At 43.5% G+C, this 25,506-nt stretch overlaps 1 protein-coding gene across 7 annotated transcripts in view; it reads right to left on the reverse strand.

The window, feature by feature from the left end:
- The window catches only part of LOC146353923 (E3 ubiquitin-protein ligase RNF213-like), a 208,397-nt gene that overhangs the window by 56,568 nt on the left and 126,323 nt on the right, over positions 1-25,506 (reverse strand). For 6 of the 7 annotated variants that reach the window (XM_084837681.1, XM_084837677.1, XM_084837678.1 and 3 more), the window contains 16 exons: positions 24,770-24,907; positions 24,465-24,619; positions 23,285-23,503; positions 22,297-22,478; positions 19,948-20,068; positions 11,566-11,666; positions 9,512-9,694; positions 8,827-8,975; positions 8,632-8,740; positions 8,299-8,413; positions 6,649-6,865; positions 6,166-6,350; positions 5,464-5,586; positions 3,681-3,791; positions 3,058-3,300; positions 2,143-2,224 (listed from right to left, as the gene is read on the reverse strand). In XM_084837681.1, coding sequence (XP_084693807.1) covers positions 2,143-2,224; positions 3,058-3,300; positions 3,681-3,791; positions 5,464-5,586; positions 6,166-6,350; positions 6,649-6,865; positions 8,299-8,413; positions 8,632-8,740; positions 8,827-8,975; positions 9,512-9,694; positions 11,566-11,666; positions 19,948-20,068; positions 22,297-22,478; positions 23,285-23,503; positions 24,465-24,619; positions 24,770-24,907 — 2,433 coding nt within the window. The remainder of the gene's footprint in view (positions 1-2,142; positions 2,225-3,057; positions 3,301-3,680; positions 3,792-5,463; positions 5,587-6,165; positions 6,351-6,648; positions 6,866-8,298; positions 8,414-8,631; positions 8,741-8,826; positions 8,976-9,511; positions 9,695-11,565; positions 11,667-19,947; positions 20,069-22,296; positions 22,479-23,284; positions 23,504-24,464; positions 24,620-24,769; positions 24,908-25,506) is intronic. The other variant, XM_084837679.1, reaches the window with a different exon arrangement.

The following is a 25,506-nucleotide window of genomic DNA, read 5'->3' on the forward strand; positions in this document are numbered from 1 at the left end:
TAGGACAGCTCCAGGCACTCTTGAATGAAACGGATTATCTAGATCCATTTCAATCAGGCTTCAGGCCTGGTTTTAGAACAGAAACTGCCTTGGTCGCCCTGTGGGATGACCTCTGCCGGGAGAGGGACAGGGGGAGTGCAACCCTGTTGATTCTCCTGGACCTCTCAGCGGCTTTCGATACCATCAACCATGGTATCCTTCTGGATAGGTTGTGTGGGTTGGGAGTTGGAGGCACTGCACTACAGTGGTTCCGCTCCTACTTGGATGGCCGATTCCAGAAGGTGGTGCTGGGGGATTATTGCTCTGTGCGACGCCAATTGTGCCATGGGGTTCCACAGGGCTCTATTTTATCCCCCATGCTGTTTAACATCTACATGAAACCGCTGGGGGAGGTTATCCGGAGGTGTGGGCTGAGGTGCCATCAATATGCGGATGACACCCAGCTCTACCTCTCTTTCTCATCAAAACCAGGTGAGGCAGTGGCTGTTCTGAATCAGTGCCTGGGCACGGTAATGGACTGGATGAGGGCTAATAAACTGAAACTCAATCCAGACAAGACGGAGGTACTGTTAGTGGGTGGTTCGTCTGCCCGGCTAGGTGATATTCAACCTGTTCTGGAGGGGGTTGCACTCCCCCTAAAGGATCAGGTTTGTAGTTTGGGGGTGCTCTTGGATCCAGAACTGTCACTTGAGGCACAGGTGAACTCAGTGGCACGGAGCACTTTTTATCAGCTTAGGCTGGTATACCAACTACGCCCTTATCTGGACAGAGATAGCCTTGCTACAGTTATCCATGCTCTGATAACTTCTCGTCTGGATTACTGCAATGCGTTATACGTGGGGCTGCCTTTGAAAATTTTCCAGAAACTTCAGCTGGTCCAAAATAGGACAGCAAGATTGTTAACAGGGACTGGCCTGCGAGCTCATACGCCAGTACTTTTCCAGCTGCACTGGCTGCCAGTCCATTTCTGGGCCCGATTCAAAGTGCTGGTGTTAACATTCAAAGCCCTTAACGGCTTGGGGCCAGGTTACCTGAAGGATCGCCTCCTCCCATATGTGCCTGCCCGGACCTTAAGATCATCATCAGCGGCCCTTCTCCGTGAGCCCCTGCCAAAGGAAGTGAGGCGGGTGGCTACTAGGAGGAGGGCTTTTTCTGCTGTGGCACCCCGGCTCTGGAATGAGCTCCCTAGTGAGGTTCGCCTGGCGCCTACATTGTATTCCTTTCGGCGCCAGGTGAAGACCTTTTTATTTTCCCAGGCATTTTTGCGTTTTAGCTTTCTAGACTTTTAGCTTTGCTGTTTTAAATCTGTATTTTAAATGCCTGCACTGCTGCTAGGTTTTATTGTGGTTGTATTGTTATATTGTGGTTTTAATGTTCTATATATTTTATATTGTTTTATTGTGTGCCGTTTGGTTTTAATTTTTGTGAACCGCCCAGAGAGCTTCGGCTATTGGGCGGTATAGAAATGAAATAAATAAATAAATAAATAAATTTCCATGTTTCCTTCTATCACTTATACAATGCACATTTGTAAAACATTTGATCACTACTTCTCATTTCTGGGAATTGACATTACTATCAGATACTTTAAAACAGGAATGGGGAACCTCTTAAAGCCAAAGGGCCAAATTCAATCTCAGAAAAGCTTTCGGGGCCACATTCTAGCAGTGGGCAGGGCCAAGGGCAAAGGGGGTAGGGCCAAAAACACAAAAAGTACCAAAAATACTGGCATAGTGTAGCTTAACACACTCAGTGCCATTAATTAAGCCTTAGGAGAGGCCTTTCAACCTTTTTAGAATGGGGGGGAAGCTGCACAAAAGTCAGGAAGCTTCCAAATGATTGGTGGTTGGGAGAAAGGGGGTGGGGCCAGGGGAAGGGGTCATGGCCATCTGGGGAAACCCAAAAGACCAGATTGGGACCCCAGGAGGGCTGAATTTGGCCCCTGGTCCTGAGGTTTCCCACCACCGCTTTAAAAGGGCACACTGACACATGTCCATGAGCCTAAATGGATACTACAGGTAATTCAACTTGAGATGATACAATATTGGAAATTAAGAAAACTAATCTTCCCTGTTCATTGGAATGCATCACTGAAACAATAGCTCTTCTTAGTTTTCTCTTAAGATTGCACATAGTACTTACTATACCACCGAAGCCCTACTGCTGCCGACCATTTCACAGCCTGAGCCAGTAAGTCTTCTGGCATTGTTGGCAAAAAAGCATTCTGCAGGAGAGAGAGACAGAGAGAGAATGAGAATCAAGGTGATTCTACAGTAACATAAGGGCATCTCTTTTATGTCATACTCTGATCTGATGGGCCCAAAGCACTTGCTAATCCCCAGATATAGTTGTCAAGGGCTCCTTGGAGGCCTCTCTCAGTCTAATCCAGTAGCCAAGTCCAGACACAGACAAAGAGATTCCTTTCCAAGCTTTATTCTTCTTTTACAACTTAACAACTCTACAGGTAGCAACTAGATCTGAGCAGCACAGTACCTATTCCCTAAGTTGGAACAGTTGGTCCCCATTTGAAAAGGAATTACTGGCAGACCCTTGAACTTAAGGACTAGGGAGAGTCCCTCCCCTTTTCCCTTGGATCCTCTGGGCGCAGCCATTGTTTGCGCGCCAACTGGGCACTACGCCTCCTTTCCGCGCCCTCCATCTGGCACCGCTCTCTGCGTCTGTGTCGCGCGTCCACCAAGTCTGCTATCCGCACTCTGTCACTCCCTGGACTGCTATCTAAGCTAGGAATGCTGGTGGGAGGAATCTCCGTCAGCTGTTGGCCCTGGGAAAGAGGAGCGCGCTCCCCTCCCAGAAGCGACTGCTCTTCCTCAGAATCAGAACTACTCTGGGATTCTATGGGCTCAGTGTCCACCCTGACAATAGTTAACTTATTTCTCTTGTAACCAAAGAGAAGGAAAAATAAGGAGATGAGGGTAAACCACCATTTACACCAAAATGCAAATGACCTAAGAGAAACACAAATGCAAGTAAAGTAGTAATTATTTAAGGAGTGGAGGATAAGAATGCTAAAGGAAAGTTCAGCATACAGTTCTTTACCTGCATGGTGCTGGGTGAGAATGCAAGATTCCTTAGAGGTTCAAGGATCTGATTGTGTCCAGACAGCAAAACAGCTGCAGTGTGAACTGCCATTTCAATCACAACCCTCTTGTGACTGGAATCCTGGGGGCTCAGTGTCAGTGAGGGGAGATGGTTAGCCACAAGATATTCTGCAAATGTCTCCAGTTCTGGAGATGGAAGAACTTTGGAGTTCTGGATAAACTCTTTAAGAACATCACATTGCTGGAGGCGGAAAGATATACAGATATAGATATTTAACAAAAAGTAAAGTAAAATTTGTCAGCCCGACTCAAAAGGCCCACTTCACTCTGTTTATGAAGTATGATTAGCTATGATGACATAAGATTCTGAAGGATTTATTACATTCCTTACTTATTTATTACATTTCTTACTTATTTATTACATTTCTATACCAGCCAAGTTTTAAGTGAAACCTGTTGCAGAAGAGACTTCCATCTTTGAGGGGAAATTACAACCAACCTTTGCTGAGCATCCTCTCCAGTCTCTCTTCTATTGCATGCAGCCTCAAATCTCTTTTCCCTTAAGGAAACCATGCTCATGACAAACAAGAATTCAATGTGGCTCCAGAGCAAGGCATTTACCTTTGGCTTAGGGTGAAGATTTGGGTCTCTGCATCCATACAGAGATGTGAGCTCTCTGAAGACCGCCAAGAGAAAATGAACAGCCTGTTCAGATGTGGAGCCGTTATATACCTGAAAAGAAAGACACAAATTACCAAGACTCGGGGAACTGGGAAAGAGAGAGGGAAAAATAACTAATAGTGGAACACCCATCTTTTACTAGTAGCAGTCATGGATATTAGTAGAGAGGACAACAATAAACTTTGTGCAAACATCTCCTTCTCCTTATTTTGGTGGGTATATATTGATATGTCATCTTCATATTTGCCTTTTTTACATCTGGTCAACTTTTCTCGCAACATATATGCAATAGTCCCCCATTTAGTCTAGACTGTTTCACTAATTTTATCTGCCTGAAACACCACAACTCCCCTACCCCCTCTCCCTTTCTTGTATTGTTTTCTCCCTTTGATGTTAATGTTATTTTCTTCTTATAGGGTTTCCTCTTTTTCTGTATTCTTGATTAACTGAAATACTGCAATAAAAACTGTTTAAAAAACCTTTGTGCAAGCACAAAAATTTATCTGTGCATGAACAGCCTTACAAATAAGAAACTCACAAGACCACAAAGCTTTTTATTAGCATGCTAGTCAACCACATTTACATTAGTCATTTGTGAACTACAGAGGGAGACAAGTTTTGTGTAAAGGTCCCCCTGCCTAGAGACAATGACCCAGTTCACATGTAATGACTACCTGTGGCTTGTCTAAGCCATGGGTTGTTGGGCCCACAGGGGAGCAAGCATGCTGCCTCTCTCCCTCTTGCTGCTTCCATTTGGTTCCAGTTTAATAAATAACCCAGGAACACCCATTCTTGAGTTGTGCTCCATGAGAAACAACCCAGAGATTTAACCAACAACAAACCCTGGGTTGGGCCAATTCTTACTTGTTTCAGTTAACCAGGCAAGAGCATGTTTAAAGGCTTGGACCAGGCACAAGAAGCACTGTTCCAAGCTGGTACTCAGAAAAATCCCATCAAGTTCAGCAACAATATAATTATGATTTCTCTATTCTCTGGAGCTTCCAGTAGGTAACCCTCACCCCAGCTTGGAACACAACATGTGAGGAGCTTCTTAAATTGGTACAAGGAGGAAAATATCAGTGATGATAAAAAAAATATATTGGCTCTCTGTGAAATACAGCATGTTAAAGCTCAGAGCTGTTTACTACCTTAACGTTCTAGTCAATCTGTGAATGGCTTATCATTCATTCACAGAACATATTTTTTTTTTGTCTGCATCAGCAATAAAAGAGCCTCATGTGGCGCAGAGTGGTAGGCGGCAGTATTGCAACCGAAACTCTCCCCACGACCTGAGTTTGATCCCAGCAGAAGCCGGGTCTCGGGTAGCCGGCTCAGGTCGACTCAGCCTTCCATCCTTGCGAGGTCGGTAAAATGAGTACCCAGCTTGCTGGGGGAAAGGCAGTCACGACTGGGGAAGGCAATGGCAAACCACCCCGCTATAGTCTGCCATGAAAACACCAGTGCAAGCGGCATCCCTCTAGGAGTCAGCAATGACTTGGTGCTTGCACAGGAGGAACCTTTCCTTTCCAAGCAATAAAAGAAGGCACCAAAATAGTAAGGTAGAATGCTTCCTTCTATGCAGCCAATACCAATTACAGACAAAGGAAGGCGCCATTAACAAGAATGAATGATATCCACAATGCTTTCTTAGGTACAAAATCAGAAGAAGGCCTTCTTCATTTCAGTGCAGAACAGCTGTGCTGATCAGAAGAAATGTCCTTACCTTCAGGTCTTCTGCTATGCTGTCCGTCTGGCATTCCATGATTACTTTTTCTAATGCATTGCGCACCATTCTGTAGTTTTTGCCATATACCAAGAATCGATCAATCTGACTACGCTGATGTCTCTGAGGCCACATAACACCCAAAAAAAAAAAAGTCTATTTTTAACAGTGCCAATACAAAAGCAAATTAGAGGAATAGTATGGGTTGTATCCAACAGTGTCATTCCACTGATGGAAGCAGTTCTGTCAGTGGAACTGAGCAGAAGTGATTCCCACTCAGCTCCCCATGCACCCTCAAAATCTGCTCCAGTGGACTGAGAAACCCTCCAAAGCCAATTTTTGGGTGGCACAGAGGGATGCAGTGGGGAGGGGAGAGGGAGAAAGTTCCATCATGCAAGGAGACGTCCGCCAGTGTGACATCAGATTTAACCCCAAGTCATTATGGGATACATGGGTCAATCTGGAGCTCCCTCATACAATGCAGGATACTCTGTGCTGATAGACACATACCCAGTCATTCCTTGATACCATGTTATCACTGAACTCTCTGGGCTGCTTAGTGAGCTAGGTCTCAACCAAAGTAAAACAAATTCCTTTATTATTTTTTACAAATTCCGTCTTAACGTCCACCTGATCCGACCCTCCCAAACTAGTACCAAATAATCACAATCTAGAAGTTCCTATGTGACAGATTTGTACTACCTGTTGAATTATTTCTGCTGGAAATATCCATTGACAGTTAGATTCATCAGAAAGCCTCTGTGTGAATTCCATCCCATATTGGTTAGTAAGTGTTCGGACAAGATAAACTCTATACCAGTCATTTTGAATCTCACTGCAGAACATCTTCATTCTTTGCAAGTAGAGTGACTTTGCAGCATCACCATCTACAGAGAAAAGGGAAATAAGATCTTGTTTCCTAATTATGCTTAGCTATTGATAACTGGCATTTTTTATAAGCACTGAAGAACAAATGTCTTGCAAAGCTTTACATCTGAAAGAAGAGAACATATTCTAGTGACAGTACAAGAAGACTACAGAGGTACAAAAGCAGTGTTTCATTTTTCTGTTAAATATGGTCACAAAGGAGAAGTCCATCATTTAATTAATCTATCAATAGAAACTATCTTACACCAGTTATTTGGTAGGTTTGCATCCCCATGTGAGTATCATAATCCCACTTGCCTGAGGTCCCATGAAGTTCAAAGAGCAGCTCTGCAGCCCTATCCATGCACAGCCGGATCTTGGCCACTCCCTGCAAGTACCCAATGGTGGATTCATCTGAGATTCCTTGGTTGCTCCTGCTCCTCTGTAAATAGTTTGTCAAGAAGCGTCCATTGTCTCTCAGATGGTTTATCTTGATTTTCTCAGAGTCATCTCCCAGTTTCTCATACATAGAATCCTAAAAAAGGAAAGATAGTGTTTTCCAATTACAGTCACAATTTCTTACCATAACAACATTGTTAAATGTTAAATTAAGCAATTCTTAGTACCATGTATAAGCTGCATTGCTGGGGGGAGGAAATAATAATTAAAAACAGTAAGTTAAAAACAGTACAGCACCATAAACACTCTTGTGTGTGTGAGAGAGGGAGAAAGAGAGGGAGAGGAGGGGTAAGAGAGAGGGAGTAGGTGGTTCTCGCTCACTTGGCTCCTGATCACTGCCAGCATGCAGACCCCAACAGATTTCCCCCATGGGGGAAAGTTTCCACCCCTATTAAGTGAATGCTAAAACCAAGGCTGTGGTTGGACTACCATTTCTGAAGAGCAATGAATGTGACTTCCTCCTGACTTGATCCACCATTGGAAGACTGCTTGATAATGATACAAACATAATGCTAGAGGGGGCAAAGCTTGTTCACTCTATTTTCCTTACTATAGTTGCTTTACTTTATTATTTTATTTGATAGAAGACTAAAGTTGACTAGATCAGATGACAAATGTGGTGTGGTGTAGTGGTGACAGTGTTGGACTAGGAGCCGGGAGATGCTAATCCCCACTCAGCCATGGAAGCTCAATGGGTGACTTTGGGCCACTCACAGACTCTCAGCCCAACCTGCCTCACAGGGTTGTTGTTGTGAGGGTAAAATGGAGAGGGAGAGGATAATGTAAGCCCCCTTGGGTTCCTTGCAAAAGGAAAAAAGACGGGATATAAATGCAATCAATCAATCAATAGCTTCTAGTCTAATCAGTTTCCTTTCTGTACATGGGTACAACAGGCAGTGCTAGCTTTACAGAAAAGCCCTCTTCAGGCATTCAGAAATACAACGCATGGACAAGATGCAGAAATGTTCATGCCAGTCTTGCACCCTCCACCCTGACCTGCCTATGTTGGCAGGGAAGGTTTTCAGTGAGGCTGTAACCAGGATTAGGAAGTCTGCACTGTCAGGCTTCCCAGTCCTGAAGAGCAGCCCACAGACCACAGGAGCCCAGACTGATCAGCTGGGCTGTGGGGGGAAAATACTGTTCTGGCACTTTAGCTTCTCCCAGCAATCCTGTCCCTATCTGCACCTGTGGCCTCCAGCTCAACACCCACCACCACATGCTGCCCTTAGGGCCGAAAAGGTTGCCTACCCCTGGCATAAAGGATGCTAACGGCATTCAGCTGAATGCAGTGACAGCCTCACTGCTGACCTTCCCTGTCAACATGGGGAAGCTGGGGTGGAGGCTGCATCTTGGTATTTGTAAATTAAAAAGAAACAGAGAGCACAGGTAACATAGCACAGGACTTATGACACAGCAAAGATAAAATTCTTTTTTTAATTCACAGTTATAAAGGAATGTGTACACCCTCCACAAAATTACCTTGAAAAGAGACTGGAAAAATATACATACCTCAAAACAGTTGACAAATAGAACATACAGTTCTGTTTTATCGTCTTTGTCTTGGATGCAACTTGCTTCTACTTGTGATAAATATTTTTCTACATAGACTTTCACATCATTGAAGCTATGGAAACAGAGAAACCTCCCATTAATGAACAATGGACACTTCCACTGATATTAACCATATTCTATAAAGGTGACCGGAGCGTGAGAAGAGACAGCAGAGTTTCTGAAAAGTGATAGTTGCATCCACATGAGGACTTCAAGCATCGGTGGGCTTAAAATTGAAGGTTAAGCATGAGGTATTGCCTCACCTCACAGATCCCCGCAAAAAGCCCTTACCTGTATTTTAGGAGCAACTTTAGCACTGCAGAACGGATTACAGGAGTTTTATCCATCACATCATCAAAAGGGGACAGAGATTTCGTATGTATAGCGGAGTTACCAAAACCTAGAGATACAGTGCAATTCAGTCTTGAGGAATAATGAAGCAAGTTCATTCAAAGAGGGGCGATCAATAGGAGCATGTGGACCTACCTCTCAAATTAACAAACAGCAGGTTCAGCAGCTCCTTGATCACAGCTTTTTCTGGGGGCTCATTGTCTTTGAAACACATTGCAGAAACCACGTTTATGAAAAAACTGTTGCAAAACTTACGGAACTGGGCATTTTTTTCTATGGCAATGCTGTCAGAGAGGGGAGGAAGTTGATGAGAATTACTGATCTACTCAGCTGAAGAACATGCATCACATAATATGTGAGTAATGTCAAACAATGTATAGCCAACAGGGTGATATAAGTGGGACCTGCAACAAAACGTTGCAGTGCGGAGTGCTCCTGTTCAGGGTTCAGGCCAGCTATGCTGTCTTCCAGGATACTCTGTTCCATTGTCTCTCTGTTCCAGTTTTCCATCCCCCTGCCCCACAACAGATGTTCAGCATGCCATGGCCATTGAGCATGCCCAGTCCTCCTTGGGATGTTTTGGAGTTTGTTTGTTTGCTACCTTAGGATTTTTTTTCATACATCTGTAAACCTTAGGGCTCCTCTGGCCAGCTGAGAGCTCCCTCTTTTGTGTGAGTGATGCTATTTTGGCTACATAAGGATTGGCACTCACCCCTAAATATCACTAATAGGGGGATTAATTAAATCCTCAGGAATTAAGGCCAGAGGGTCACATTCATCACTGGGATTATTATTTGCTGGATCAGGGATAAGGCTTTACCTGAGCCCCTTGGATACTGTGGGAGTATAGTCTTCAGGTAGGTTGGTTTTACAGAATGGACAGAACATCTGTCCTGGGACCAGCCATTGTTTGATACAACTGTGACAATATACATGATCGCAGGGAAGGTTCACTGGATCTCTAGGATCTCCTAAACATGTTGGACATGGCTTCAAACCATAACTGTAAATACAAAAGCTACAGTCAATGCAAGCATATATAAGGATTTAATGTATATTGACTATTGAATAATAGAGCTCTGTCTAGACGTCAGGTTATTCAAAGGAAAAAAGCAAAATAATAAGCACAGCAGGCCATTTTTCCCCAAAAGAAAGCAGTTTTAACATTTTTATTTGTCCTCCAAAATGGCTTTTGAGTTTTTGAAAAGATACTGGGAGATCCAATCACAGATCTCTTGTATCTTGTACACATGTAATTTGGCCGTAGTTAATACAGAGCGATGACTGGGAGGACTAGGACTGACCACAACATCCCAAGCTAACAGAAATGAAACTGAGATAAGAAATAACTAGGTTATAGTAAAGCATTAAAGTTTAAAATTTAACAAGATGAAGAGAAACTGCACAGGAGGTAGCAGTCCTCCTTTCTGGCACAGCTGGGTCTGTGTGTGTGTGGGGCCCATCCCCACCGTTTCTAGTTCGGGGTTATACCCCAGCTTTGAACCAGATACCTCCTGCGTGTAAAACGTGAACTCTTCCACCTGACTGGGGCTCCTCCTATTCCCTCAGTGTTCTGGCCTCTCTGACTGGATGCTGAGGGCGAGGAATTATGAGTCTGACACAATAGGAAATTGCTTTGTGGCATTTGCAGTGTGGGTCCAGGTCTTGGGAACTCTGTCCTGCTTCTGCCTCTGACATAGCTGTTTCTTGCCAGGCATGGAGATACGGGTGGGGCCATGTTCCCCCCTTCTCCCCAACTGGACCTGAACGCACACCTCCTGCTTCTCAGCCCCATGCCTTGCTTGGTGAGCCATTTGAGGGTGCTGCTGTCAGGCTCCCCTTGTTGTGTATGCTGGTCCCTCCCTTTCCTTGCTTGGCAAAAGAGCCTTTCCTTCAGGGGTCTTGAACCCTTGTCCCAAAGAGGGTTTGGGCCCTCTGTCTAGTCCAACGGAGCCATGCGGGTGCTGTATTATGAAGCCTTTTCTTCCTTCTCTCTTAGCCTATAGGGACTCACAGTAGTGGGGTTATTGCTGCCTGTACCACAGGAGTTCATAGGGTGGCGGTGCTGTAGCATCACTGTATGTGCTGCAATGCAGGTACATGTGCTGGGGGCCTGTTCCCATCAACTTGAGTTCACTGGCTCCCTCCATAGGTGGGTGGAATGTGATCGTCATTGCCAGCACAGCTCCTCACTGGTGAGCAGTGGCTGTGCTCCCAAGGATGCCGAGGGTATGGTTTTACTCTGTTTGAGAAGTTCTTAAACACTGAGTTTTCCCCTCCACTCATTGGCTGAGCACATATAGGATAGGATAGGATAGGATAGGATAGGACAGGACAGGACAGGACAGGATGGGCAGCATAGCAGTGATGTATCACCCACCCCCAAACACAATTGGAGCATAGGATCGCTCAGCCCACCACCAGATCCAGGATGTAAGAATTATGACAAACTGAAGTCAATCTCACAAAGTGCACCTTAAGCCCTGTTCAGATGTGCACCTGCTTACATGTAGGGCTAAACTAGGAGGTATGGGAACTCGGGCATGCACATAAGCCTCGTCCCCAGCTTCCCCGCATGGCCAGCTTCCCTGCATGGCCAGCATTGAATGAGAAGGCCTGAAGAGAGCTCTCTAAGCGTGCTCAACTGATAAGGCAGGGTTCATGATCACAGGAACTCTGTAAAGGCACTCAGCTGAACGTGCTTACAGAGTCCTCTTTAGACCTTTGCGTTCAATGCATGAAGGTCTAATTGGAAACCAGGCATTCAGGGACGCCGGGGGTTTATGGGGATGCCCACGTCCCTCTACCCAGTTTAGCCCTACACACAAGCAGGTGCACACCTGAACAGGGTTCCACTCATGTCAAAGACATTACCTGCTAATGGTTGAACTGGCATTCTCCTTGCATTGGCATAACATTTTCATCACTGCAGTGAATGCGTTATGGGTTTTGATGTCAGAATCCCACTGAAAACACTGAAAAGAATAAAAAGCAACGCTATCACATTCCAACCTTGAAATAAAAGTGAATGGGGAGATACTGACAAAACTAGCAAGTTTTGTAGTCCCGTGTTTGTTAACCGAATAATGTAAAGTGCATTTAGCTGCACTGGTTTTTGTGTTGACTATTTTTAATATTGATCTTGATAAAGTGATTATCAGGTTTTACTTTAATTGTTTCCTTGGATTTTTGTTGTAATCCACTTCAAGCATTTGGGGAAACCGCTTATATATTTTAAAAAGTAAGTATAACGTGTTTCCATAATGGGCCTTTTCAAACTGGAAAGTCTGGTACTTACCATGAAGTTCCATTCCAATTCAGAGTGCAGGAGACATCCATCATGGGTTAACACCTCCCACTGCCCAGGACAGGCAAGGAACATATGACCAGGCTTTTTGCCTTTGTCCTCACCTCTGAGGCTCCTCCCAGCTAGTTCCCTTCTAGCTGAGCTTTTAGACAGAGTAGTGATTGAAGCACCAGAAACACAAAGAAGGAAGAAAATGTAGAGACGACTGAAGAGACACAACAAAAAACCCATCTCTTAGGGATCAGCACACTTCCTTTGTAAAACATAATTAATCAGAATAGTCAGTCTGCCACAGGATTTGGTATGGATGTCTCCTGTGCATGGAAACAGAATGGAACTTCAGAGTAAGTACCCAACTTTCCATTCTCATCCGGTGCAAGGAGACATCCATTGTGGAATGTACAAAAGCTGTTATTCCCATAGGGTGGCCTCCAAAGCAGGCTAAGCCTATGTTTGAGGGAGAACCTGTTTTAATACTCTTATGTCCAAAGGCTGTTTCAGCTGAAGTATATTTGTCCAGTTTATAATGTCTAGTGAACATGTGATATGAGGACCAAGTTGCTACCCTGGAGATTTCCGCTAAAGGAGCGTTAGTAAAGAAGACTGCTAAGGCAGCCGTGGTCCTGGTGGAGTGTTCTGTGATGTGTGGGTTTAGGGAGTTTTTGGACCTCAGAGGCCACAAATATACATGCTTTGAGCCACCTAGTGAAGGTGGAATGGGAGGCCTTCTTTCCTAATGGAGTAGGATGGAAAGAAACAAACAGGGAAGTTCACCTCAGTTCTCTTAAGGTAAATTCTGATGACCCCTCCCCTCATGGAGAGTGCGGCTAGTTCCGAGATCCTTCTGGCAGATCTAATAGCTATGAAGAATAACACCTTGAGAGAGGGAAAACGTAGTGAGACCATTTTCAATTATTCAGAGAGGGAACTGGTAGGAACTCATAGTACCACATGCAGACTCCAAGTTGTGAAGCGATGTATAGCTGGAGGACATAGTAGTGTCACCCCTCTGAGAAATCACTGAAAGTGTGGATGTGGATTGTGGCCTGGCCTGAGTGAACAAAAGAAAGCTGTTCTGAAGAAGCAGCAACCAAACATTCCTCCATTTTGAGTTGGGGTGGTGCTTCACAAGCATTGATTTGATTCTGGACAACTCTGATATGAGTTGTTGAGCAATCTTTTCCCTTTTCAGATTTAAAGCTCTTTTTGTTTACTGGAGCCATCTTATGGCAAAAGGAAAGAAGAGCCAAGAAAAGGAAAGAAAAAAGACCTTCCCCTTTATTTATTTATTTATTTATTTATTTATTTACAATATTTATATACTACTCCTCATCAGAAGATTTCGGAGCGGTGAACAACATAGGAATAAAACAATGGTTAAAACAGTTTAAAAAGTTAAAACATTTTAAAAACATTTTTAAAAAGACAAATCCCAATGAAGTGAAATTCAACAACCCACGGCTGGTCATGCAAGGAAGGCCTCTTGAAAGAACGTTTTCAGGAGGCGCCGGAAAGAACACAATGTTGGCGCCTGCCTGACCTCTAAAGGCAGGGAATTCCACAGGAAGGGAGCCACCACGCTGAAGGCTCTTCTCCTGGTGGACTCCAACCGGGTCATAGGTCCATGTGGAACCACCAGGAACATGCCCTCTGATGACCTCAGTGACCGGGCAGGTTGGTAGGGAAGGAGGTGCTCTCTCAGGTATCCTGGTCCCACGTTGTTTAGGGCTTTGTACACTAGTACTAACACCTTAAACCTGGCCCAGTAGCGAATAGGCAGCCAGTGCAGTTCCCTCAGCAGAGGAGTTACACGCTGAAAAGGGGCAGCTCCTGACAACTGCCGAGCTGCTGCATTCTGCACTAGCTCCAGCTTCCGGACCAGCCTTAAGGGCAGCCCCACATAGAGTGCATTGCAGTAATCCAGTCTTGAGGTTACTAATGCCTGTACCACCGTGGTCAAGCTACCCCTGTCCAGGAGAGGCCGTAGCTGGCGAATCAGCCGAAGCTGGTAAAAGGCACTCTGAGCTGCCACGACCACTTGGGCCTCCAGCAACAATGATGGATCTAGGAGTACCCCCAGACTACGGACCTGATCTTTCAGAGGGAGTGCAACCCCATCCAGAACAGGCAATGAGCCTATCTCCCGGACCCGGGAACCACTCACCCACAGGGCTTCCATCTTGCCAGGATTCAGCTTCAGTTTATTGGCCCTCATCCAGCCCATCACTGAGTCTAGGCACTGATTCAGGACTTGCACAGCCTCTCCTGATTCAGATGTCACAGGGAGACAGAGCTGTGTGTCATCAACATATTGATGGCATTTAGCTCCAAATCCCCTAATGACCGCTCCCAGCGGCTTCATATAGATGTTAAACAACATTGGGGACAGGATGGTACCCTGTGGCACCCCAAAGCTCAATTGCCAAGAGGCCAAGGAATAGTCACCCAATGTTACTCTCTGAAATTGGCCCCATAGGTAGGACCGGAACCACTGGAGCACAGTGCCTCCAATACCCATCCCACGGAGTCGATCCAGGAGGATATCATGGTCAATGGTCTCAAAAGCCGATGAGAGATCGAGCAGAATTAACAGGGTTGCACTCCCCCTGTCCCTCTCTCGATGAAGGTCATCCATCAGGGCGACTAAGGCTGATTCAGTCCCATAACCAGAACGAAACACAGACTGAAATGGGTCTAGATAATCAGTATCCTCCAAGAGTGCCTGCAATTGGTTCTCCACAACCCTCTCAAGTACCTTCCTTAGAAAAGGGGTATTTGCGACTGGGCGGTAGTTGTCCAATACCGTTGGGTTCAGGGTGGGCTTCTTCAGGAGTGGCCGCACTACTGCCTCCTTAAGGACAGCAGGGACCACCCCTTCCCATAGGGAAGCATTTATCACTCCCTGGACCCACCCAGTCATACCCCTTCGGGGAAGAAGAAGAAGAAGAAGAAGAAATAATAATGAAAAAACCTGAAAAGGGAAAGAAGAAAAAACTCTAAATTTTTAAGAGAATAATGAGGCCTAAGTAGAGAGTTTGTTGAAAGAGACACTAGAACAAGCTCTGTCCTTGATGGAGGCAAGGAGAGAACTGGCTGGGATGATCCACAGAGGCCAGGACCAAGTCAGAAAGCCTGGTCCATGTTCCTTGGCTGTCCTAGACAGAGGGAGGAGTTAACCCATAATGGATGTTTCCTCGCAATGAATGGGAATAAGCCAATTTAAGTTAAAGCTTCATGGAGCAGTGGTAGAATGGTAAATTTTGATGTGCAGGCCCTTATCATGACAATCCCCATAGTTGGTTGTGATTTGACCGCAGTAATTGATGAGATCTGGGATGGAAACAGGGTAACATATATTCACAGAAACAGGAGAGCTGGATATCACAAACCAGGAATTTAACCACTCAGACAGTTGGCGTACTAAACATCCACAACAGAAAGATTATAACTTATTTTCTATAGACATGCCACATGCCCCAGAATTGATTACATTTTAATTTCAGATACGTGGCTAGCAAAGATAGCTAAGGTTAGTATTGGTAACATTAGAGTCTCAGATCACACACCCATCTCCACTATAGTGAGATTAGGCATTCTTCACCTCAAAATTTATGCAAGGAGACTGAGCCCAATCCTTCTGCTTAAGACAGGAACAAAAGATAAATCGGCACAGGAATTGAGTAACTCCTTCAAAGAAATATGCCAGAAATAGATATTACTACCCTTTGGGATGCAGTGACATTTGTAATTTGGGGCCATTGTATCAAAGTTATACAATGTTATATAAGGAAAAATGGAGAACTGAAGGGAAATAACTATTACAGGAAATTAAATTACTAGAATCACAACATTAAAAAAAATGGGATCACAGTGCACACTCCAAAGTCTAACCATGAAAAGAAATGAATTGAAAACACTAGATGTAGGCAAGGTAGCAAGGAATTTACAATATATGAATCAAAGATATTGTGAATTTGAAAATAAAAATTCCAAAATGTTGGCTCATTACATTAGAAAAAAATAACAAAATAAAAATCTGTGATTAAAAATAAAAAGGGGAAATAGAATTATTACATAGTAAAAATAAATGAAGTCTTTCAGAGATTTTTGAAAGATATTTATACCATGTCCTCCCCAAACCTAAACCAAAGTATTTGCAATCCAATATATTCAAGAAATTTACTGAAGAACACAAACCAGAAAATGACTCCTCAGGAACTCCATGAAACAATTTTTAAAAAATTTAGAAATAACAAAGCACCAGGTATGGATGGTTTCAATGGAATTTTTTATAAAGTATTTGACGAACTTATATACCTGGTGACTCTCTTTAATAATATTTTGATACCTTTGCAAACATCAAAATAACTCTCACACCAAAACCAGGTAAAAATCCAAATAATCCAGATTCCTATAAACTGACTACTCTACTGAACTGAGATTATAACATTTGTACAAACCTCCTAGCAAAGAGATTAAACTGGCCCCAAATTACATATATCAAGTCCAATTTGGATTTATTAAAATAGGGAAATAGCTAATCCTATAAAGAAGACTCCTCAGCATCATTAATCATAGTACCAAAAAAAAGATGAAGCCATTTATAATTGCTTCCCTGTATGTTTCTAAAGCATTTGACAAATTGGAATGGCCTCTTTTCTTGAAATGAGAAAAGGCTTAGATATGGGCACACATTTTATAAATATACTTCATAGACTCTATGACTCCAATCAGGCAATAATTCAGACTAACAACTATGATTCACCACCAATCAGTATACAGAGAGGGAGAAAACAAGATTGTCCTCTTTCTCCCTTACTATTTGCTGCTTTGATAGAACCCCTAGCAAATGCTATCAGAAAAGAACCATCAATAGGGATTCAGATTAATGGGCAACAACACACTATACATTTATATGAAGATGATATAGCCCTAACTTTGTCAAACTGCAAAAGTGAGTTACCAAGGTTACTACAAATAATAGCAGAATATGGAAAACAGGTGGCTTTGACAATCAGTTACCAAAAATCAAATATTCTAAGTCTGAACATAAGAGCTGATAATAGAATGGAGTTGAACAAACTGTACAATATCCCAACATATTCCTCAAACATAAAATACCTGGGAATCCAACTACCAGGTCAACTGTAAATGATTATTAAACTGAACTACAGGCCTTTTTTCAGGCAAACAGAGGTTTTATTAAGAGGGTGGACAAAACTCAATGTATCATGGTTAGGGAAGTTAGGAGCTGTTAAAATGACAGTTTTGCCCATACTGTTTATCTGTTCCAAACCCTCCCAATCCACTTGTCAGATGGTTACCTAAAAAGTGTCAAAAAATAATTATGCAGTCTAGTCACAAAAATAGAAAAACTAGACTTACATATACTTTATAATTTTGACAAGTAAAGCAAGGGGTTTTGGGATACCAAATATACAAGTATTATTCAGTCTATCAAATTAGGCACCTCATAGAAATTATTGATCAAAGGGGAAGGGGGAATCTGGGTTCACAAGGAAAGGGACCTGAAATCTATAGAATACAAGGCTTGATATACAGAACAGCTAAATCAACCCCCCTCAAAGAAACAGAAAATACATTCCTTAAGCGTACCTTACAAGTATGGCATAAATGGAAAGATAAACTCATGCCTGATCCCACTCCCATCATCCCCTTTTTGTTACATCCTTTGTTATAAAACAAAGACAAACTTCAACAAATTACGGGGCTTGAAGGATAGGATAATGTATAGGATAATGGTTGTATAGGATAATGGTTCTATACACGGGATTAACCCCTAAAACAGGAACACAAATCACAACTCGACTACAGGAAATAAAATTCAATTGGATACAAACACATCAAATTCTCAATTTTTCTAATAATCCAACCATAAAGTCACAAACAGTGCTCCCATTAACGCAATCTGAGACATTAGTAATAAAGGACAACGCAGAAATTAAAGGAATAACCTCAATTCTGTATGGGCTCATCTCTGATTTCCAATTTCAAAAGACGGATGGAAATGAAACAAATATAGGGGAAAGTTCTGGGTAAATTGAGCAAACAAACTGGGTAAAATTATGGAGACAGGATGCAATGAAATTATTTCTATGAAAATAAAAGAAACGCAATTAAAAATTTATACAGGTAGTACTTAACGTCACAAAAGATAAGCCAGATATACAAATCAACCACTGCTAAATGCTGAAGAAACTATAATATGGCAGGTACATTTCTTCATATATGGTGGTTGTGTGTCATTATACAACAATTTCGGCAGGAGGTGTTTGCAGAAGCTGGCAAAATAACAGGGCAAATGATTAATCTGTCTCCAGGTATTGCTTTCAGATCTCTACATAACAAAGTGTACGACAAGCTACAAAACAAAGAACGACTGACTTTCTTGTGGGCAACAAGCTGGATGGAAATCGTAGCCAGCTGGAAAGGAACATACAAACCCACATTACAGCAGTGGTACCTCAGAGTCTGGTGAATCACCCTTGGGTGAAAACTGACCCGAGTCAAAAAGACAACTACGAATGTTAACTGTAAGGAAGACTTCTATGCAACATGGTATCAATTTATAAGTTATATGATTAGGCACAAGGAAACATTAAAACCACCACAGCCCACGGTCACTTACGGAAAGATTTGTTAGGATGACAGGATATAACGGGAGTAGGATAAATGAAAAGATTATAGGTGAGGCAATCTCTGGAATATAATACAAGATATTGAAGACTGACTTAGATTCCTGCATTGAGCAGGGGGCTGGACTCGATGGTCTTAGAGGCCCCTTCCAACCCTATTATTCTATGATTCTATGACTGCAGTCAATGTATTCCCATGTTGTTTTATTGTTTATTGATATTTTATTTCTAAAAAATCAATAAAAACTATTTTTAAAAAAATGTTCCCCTCTCTCTGTATTGGCTTCTGGCTAAGGAAAATGTGGCCTCCTCTGCTTCATTTGCAATGAGAGTACACCAACTATTATTTAAGGAGGATATGTTCAGCTGAAATGTCTTTTCATATTTTACTTGTAAATGTTACACAGCTTTGTCATGGCCAATGGTCTCAATGAGGGGCATGTAATCTTTTTGGCGCCAAGGGTGTCAGGGGGGTGCACATTTGTACGCATGCACACATACACATGCTCATGCATTCACTCATGCACATACCCCACTCAGAGATAATGGAAGAGTTAACTTGCTATTGCAAATGCTAGCAAGAGAAACCCTTCCCTTATATCTGATCTCCCAGGAGAGATCGAAAATAAGGAAGGGGTCAGCAGAGACTGGAGATAAGGGTAGGGTTTTTTGTGCTAGCGCTAGCAAGGGATACCCCAGGCAGTGCCAGGGCAGTTTGTTCAGTGGCGGTGGCCAAGGCAGGGGGATCTGCCAGAAATGGCTTGGCAGGCCACATTAGGCCCAGGGCCACACTTTTTGAACCCCTGGTCTAATCAAAGAAACATATAAACCTATTGGGTTTTGTACACATGGGGCAAGTTCCCTTCACTTTTGGCCAGTTTAAACTGTTGCATGTGAAGAACTTGCCCTGTGCTCCTGGCAAGGAAGGAGCCTGCTCCTGCCACCAGCATTCACCGAATGGCAGCAACTGCATCCAAATCGTTTGGGCTAGTATTACCTCTCTGCACCAAGGTGTTCCTGAATCTTTAGGTGATAACAGCTCTCCACTGAGCAAACAAATGGAAGAACATGTCTATTTCCAGCTACTCAAGGAAGAGCAGCTGTTGAATGACTGTGTACACGTCAAATCTGAATTTGGGATCTTGAGAATCTTCATATCTGTTAGGTTTTTTAAATTAATTTTTAAGCTTTGAAATAAGGTCTGTAATAAGTAGCCAGTAAAAAAGGATGTTGCTTACTGTCTCTTAGAACAATTAAGTTATCCTTCCCACCAAATGAGAATGAGGTTCTTACCTTTCCAAGCTGCAGGGTGTACCTCTTTACCAGATCTTTCAGCTCTGGAATCAACGTGTCTACTCCAAGCAGCACATGTTCCACAAAAAGAGACATCAAGAGCACCCGATTCCATCGGTTCCTGTTTCAAAGAGAAAACCCAGAGTTGCAAAGTGTAATATCTGCCAAGTCCAATTCTTTGTAAGAATTACTGCACAAAAACAGCTTGAGGCAGCTTGTGAAGATTTGAGGAAAATGGAGCTTTGACAGGAAGTACATATTCTGAGAAAGGAGGAAAGCAACTTGGAAAGCTAAATAGGGAGGTCACAGGAAATCAAAACATAAGCTTGAATACAAAACACCATTAACAGGCAATCTATCCAAGAGCCAAGATAGTGTATCAAGAATTTGGGAAGGAAGGAAATACAGGGCTTTGACCAAACAGTCTCCCAATTTCTAGTTCAGTCATGCACTGCTTAATTTTTTTTTAACTGAATTTGTGGAGGTAATGATGACTAATAGATGGGATAATTATTTGAACGCCAATTGATTAAGTTATGGAGCAGGATCTGGGTGGGACTTGGGAAATTAATTACAGCTGATCCTTTTCGGCTTGCTTTTGAATTGCTGCTCTGTAAAATTGTTGAAACTCCATTTGGTGGGTGGGGGTGAAAGGGCTCACGGAAAAAAATTACCACTTTTTTGTTCAGTTTTTTATATCTGTTCACAGCCATTGCAAATCCATTGTAACTGAAGAGGAACTACTGCTTGAGATGATCTGGGCGAGGTGTGTGTGCAAATTAATTGAATAATTTATTTTGTTTGGGGTGACTTGGGTGGGAAATAAATTGGCTGGCTTTGCCTTCTGTGACATTTAAATAAATCCAACTATACATTTATAAATGTGCATATACAGATTAGCACATGCAAATTTTATGCAGATTTGTGTTCTATAGGCCAAAGCCCTGACTCTTCAAGTGCCTAGCAACATCGCAGGCAGGCAGGCAGGCTCTTTCACCCAGCCCTCTCTCACACACACACACAGCCTTCCCCAACACAGCTAGACACGATGCATGCCAAGCCAACTGCTGGGCTCGCAGAAAAAGAGGGGAGCCTGCTTGGTATGCTTTGTCCCCTCCCAAGCTCCCCTGTGGGAGCCAGCCAGTCTGCCTGATCCCTTCTCACTGTGCAGATGGTCACCTGGTTTCTGTGGTGCACGGTGCACCATGCAGTGCAAAACAATGCTATCTGCCCGCAGAGAAAGACAGTGATCGCTTTCTCCGTGAACAGATGATCGCCTGGCTTCTGTGCTGCATGGTGGGAAGGCGAGCCCCCTTCTCAAAGCACAGCACAGGAATGCATGGAGCTCCCTCTTCCCCACTGCTGAGGAAACACCTGAGCAATGGTGAGGAAACACCTGAGCAATGAGGGAGCTGGTCTATCAGGAGCCCCCACCTCCTGGCACTTTGACATGGCAGCTCCAAACAAAGCAGGTTCCTGTTGGGAAAGGCAAGGGATGAGGGAAGCCTTCGGGAACTGCCACTTGAAGGCTTTTTCAGGTGTATAGAGGGAAGCAGGCAGGCTGGCTGGTTGGCAAGGGGCCAGGGCTGAGTCTGAGTCCCTCCCTCCCGAGGCCATCTCCAGTACACTTGCATGCCTTCCAGCCTCTAGGAGAGTGACTAAGGGATTCCCCACACAGAGGCTTTTTATCCCACACTTTTACTGAGGTGTCTGCTTCTGGATTCTTTGCAGAATTAAGATCGATCCTTTACAGGCGCTTCTCTTTCCTCCCACCTTTATCTGCGAGTTCTATATGTTTCATTATACAGCCACTAGATGGTGCTGTGGCATAGTTCTTATTGCACAACTTCCTGTTTTCACCAAGAAATTCAACACGCTGTATTTTAATGGCTCATTATCTCTGGCCTTTTGGCTCAGGAAACCAATCAGGACAAAACTAAAGGGAAGCAGGCAGAGCATTCTTCCCTGACTCTCTGCCTGAAGAGAATCTTAAGCATGTGCAGTAGGGGACATGTCAAGAGTTACAAGGCAGGCAGGCCACACCTGAAAGGAGAGAGAGCAGCCAGGCACATATGTTCATCAGGCAACAGCCGAAAAGAGAGGCTTCTTGACTTGCTTCAGACCTGGAGCTGTGAAGGCTGGAGGAGCACAAAGCAAGTTACTTGCTGGGGCGGGGGGTGAGGATGGAGAGAGAATGGGCTCTACCAGGGCGTTGTCCCCCATCCTCAATAAAAAGTTGCCCCTGTGGCCTACCTAAAGAACACTGCCATACACCATCCATCTCAATGGAAATAAGGTACAAGTAGCATTTCTACACTCTGGAATTCTTACTTAGCCCAGGCAACTTACCTGACTTCCTGGAGTAGTTGGCCACATTGGCTCCTCTTGTTTTGTATGTAGTTTGCAGTGCACACAAGTTCAATCGGCATGTGGAGGTTCTTCACCTGCGGGAGCCATGTTTGAGGTCTGCATTTCAACATTTTTTCTTCCAACATTTCAGCACAGGCCAATGCAGCAAGCACATCCAGTACCTAGGGCAATCAGGCATGAAGAGGGCTTTACTATAAACACGGATAGTAAGGAAAAATACATCAATAAGGGACAAAGTATCTTGGATCCTGAAGCCCTCTCCCTTGATTATAGTCGAATCTGATCTCAAGCAGCATACTCAAACCATCCCCTTCCGTAGTTCCATAAACAAGCCATAACTCTTCTGTATCAGCCTCAAGAACCACATTTAGTTTTCTTCCTGTTTATCCCATCTATTTGTTACACGCGCGTGCGCGCACACACACACATTACACTTCACTTTGCTTTCTGTTCTCTTGGCTAAACAGGATACTTTTGTTCAGCTTCCCTTTAACATCTGCATTTTCTTCCTTGCATATTAACTTTACTGAATTCCACTGTATTGTTTTCAGCACAACGTATTCATTTAGCAAGGAGTTTTCTTTGTAATCTACCTTGAAGTATTTGCAGTTTCTCTCCCTTATGTGTCGTTTTAAGTTCAATTTCCTCACATCTCAGGAGAGTTGTGGCATATGCTCACTATATAAATTTGCACAAGAGCGTGCACTGCTGTTTGATACTGCAATCATGTGTAAATGACCTGGTACACAAGAGCATGGAAGATCCTCATGTGTGTTATCATAGTATGGTAGGTACAGAATACAGCACACGCAGACATTTTAAAGAATCCCTGTATGACTTCTAGAACCTCCCTGTAAAGAGATTGGAATTTCCCCTAATATTTAAAAGTAACACAGGGAGAATATGATTGTTTTCCGAAGCTGTGCTTATTCCAGTAGGCCTACGACCCACCCAACATCATTTTTACCATTTGGTGACGTGAAATATTGCTTCCTTTCTGTGCATGTTCATTGAGAGGATTGAACACATCAGGGTACACAGCAAGAATCCGGGAAAAGTTCTGCAGCCGACTCCTAAACTGATGGTAACCAAGGTGGATCCAAGGGAGAGGCAGCACCCACTCTTTTGCACTGGAAGAGGTTGCCTTCATTTCCTCTATGCATGATAAGAGGGCCATTTGCAGCAACTGGAAATTTAAAACAAGGCTTGAAATAGTCTGTAATTCATCTTAATAATCACATGCAAAACTGTAAGGATGTACTTTTTTAAAAGTTGCTTTAATTTTTTTCAGTGACCAAAATTTTCATTAAATAAACGCTATTTGCGTTTCCCTTATTTTCGTCGTAGTCTACGTAAAGATTTATGTAGACTACAGCAACCAAATAAGGAACGTGAATGGCAGCTCCCTATGGGGGCCGCCATTAGCGTACACGCTTTTTTTTTTTTAAAGTCACCCGTGATAGGCTACGTGACGATTAACGTAGCCTATCACGGCTGACTTTGCAGATCTAGCCGTGATAGGCTACGTTAATCGTCACGTAGCCTATCATGGGGGCATTTTTGTTTTTTTTAAAAAACAATGGAGTTCGCGGCCGGGCGAGGTGGGAAGCCTCCTCCCCGGCCTGAATTTCGGCCGGGCGAGGCGGGAAGCCTCCCCCCCGGCCTGAATTTCGGCCGGGGCGAGGCGGGAAGCCTCCCCACCCCGGCCTGAACTTCGCGGGGGGAGCAGCGAAGCGCCTCCCCCCCACCGCGAACAAACTTCAACGACAGGTAAGTGATTTTCGTCCACCCCTAGTTGAGGGGCATTTAATTAGTCATGCACCAAGTTCCCCCTGCTGGTGGCTGTGACAGAATACAAACATTTGCTGAATGTAAAGGAAACTCAGGACAGGGAAAGGGCGGGTGGGGGGGGAATCTTACTTCAATGAGATCAAGCAACTTGAGATTTCAACCTGTCTGGCATTTTCCTCATTCTGATAAAACTGGTGTGCACAAGTTTCCATTCCATGTCCTGGGAATATTAATCTGCTTTAGTAATAATAATCTGCCAGCTATACCCTGATGAAATATGTGTCTTCCAACACACAGTTCCTGGGCATCATAATTGACGTATGCTTTATTCAAACATCTCTTCATACAATACTGACCTTTAGCTCCTTATTAAAGGATACACCCATTGCCAGAAGGATGAAGTCTCTGACATAACAGTGGAAAAGTTTCTCCTGCTCTTCCTCACAGAGACTGGTGATATATTGTCCCAGTGGAGTCTTCTGAAAGATGTCTACAAACTTCTCTGCATGGCCTACAAGACAAAAGCGCACTGGGAATTTTTTTAAACTTAGATGAGAATTTAAATTTCTACACCATCTCCCATAGAAATATCAGTTAATCAGTGCCATGGTACTACTTTAATAGGTAAGCATGTTGGCACATAGTGTTTTTTTATCATCACCTCCAACAACACTGGTGATGTACCATTGTTCCCAAGGGCATTTCCAGGTGGAAAAAGATGCAGCAGCATCACATATCATTCCCAGGGGCATCCTAGCCATATTTTCAACTGCTTGGCAGCTATTTGGAGTGGAGACTTCTAAAAAAAATAATTCAAAGGGGGAAATGGAAAATTAACCTTGCCACCTCATAGAATTCTAAGTAAGTTGATCCCACTTGAATGTTCATGCCCTACCCTGATCTTCAAGCAGGGTTTTTACCCCAACCCCAAATATTGCACACACAAACAAAGCTGGGCTAAAAGCTATGACCTGCCCCTAATATATTCATAAAATATATAGAAGAGCCTATGCCAGAGCCTCAGAGCCATTGTCAACATGAGGAAGATTGCTCCAGGTTGTTCCAAACATCCACAACTTAATGGTTTGATTTCTGGGGGGAGGGTGGCGGGGAGAGGATGGCAGCTATCTCTCTTAGGCTGACACAGGTGTGTTGACTTCAAAGGGGCAGAGCCAGATACAACATGACAGTGCAGGGTTTTATGAATCCTGAGTTCTGTGCGCCTCAGAGTGCCTCTCCTCTTCCCTGGCAGTAAAAAAGCTGCCTCACTGTTTCTAATGGTAGGTCCCCCACACCTGTTTTAAAGTTTTATTTTTGTTTTTAAATACAACATTGAGGACCCTGTCACAGTTCTCTGCATCGTATATGGTTTAATTCTTATGTTGGATTTTTAAAAAA

Source organism: Heloderma suspectum, chromosome 2 (assembly GCF_057233095.1).
Source record: "Heloderma suspectum isolate Gila_16-S chromosome 2, 16-S_ref, whole genome shotgun sequence".
Taxonomy (NCBI): domain Eukaryota; kingdom Metazoa; phylum Chordata; class Lepidosauria; order Squamata; family Helodermatidae; genus Heloderma; species Heloderma suspectum.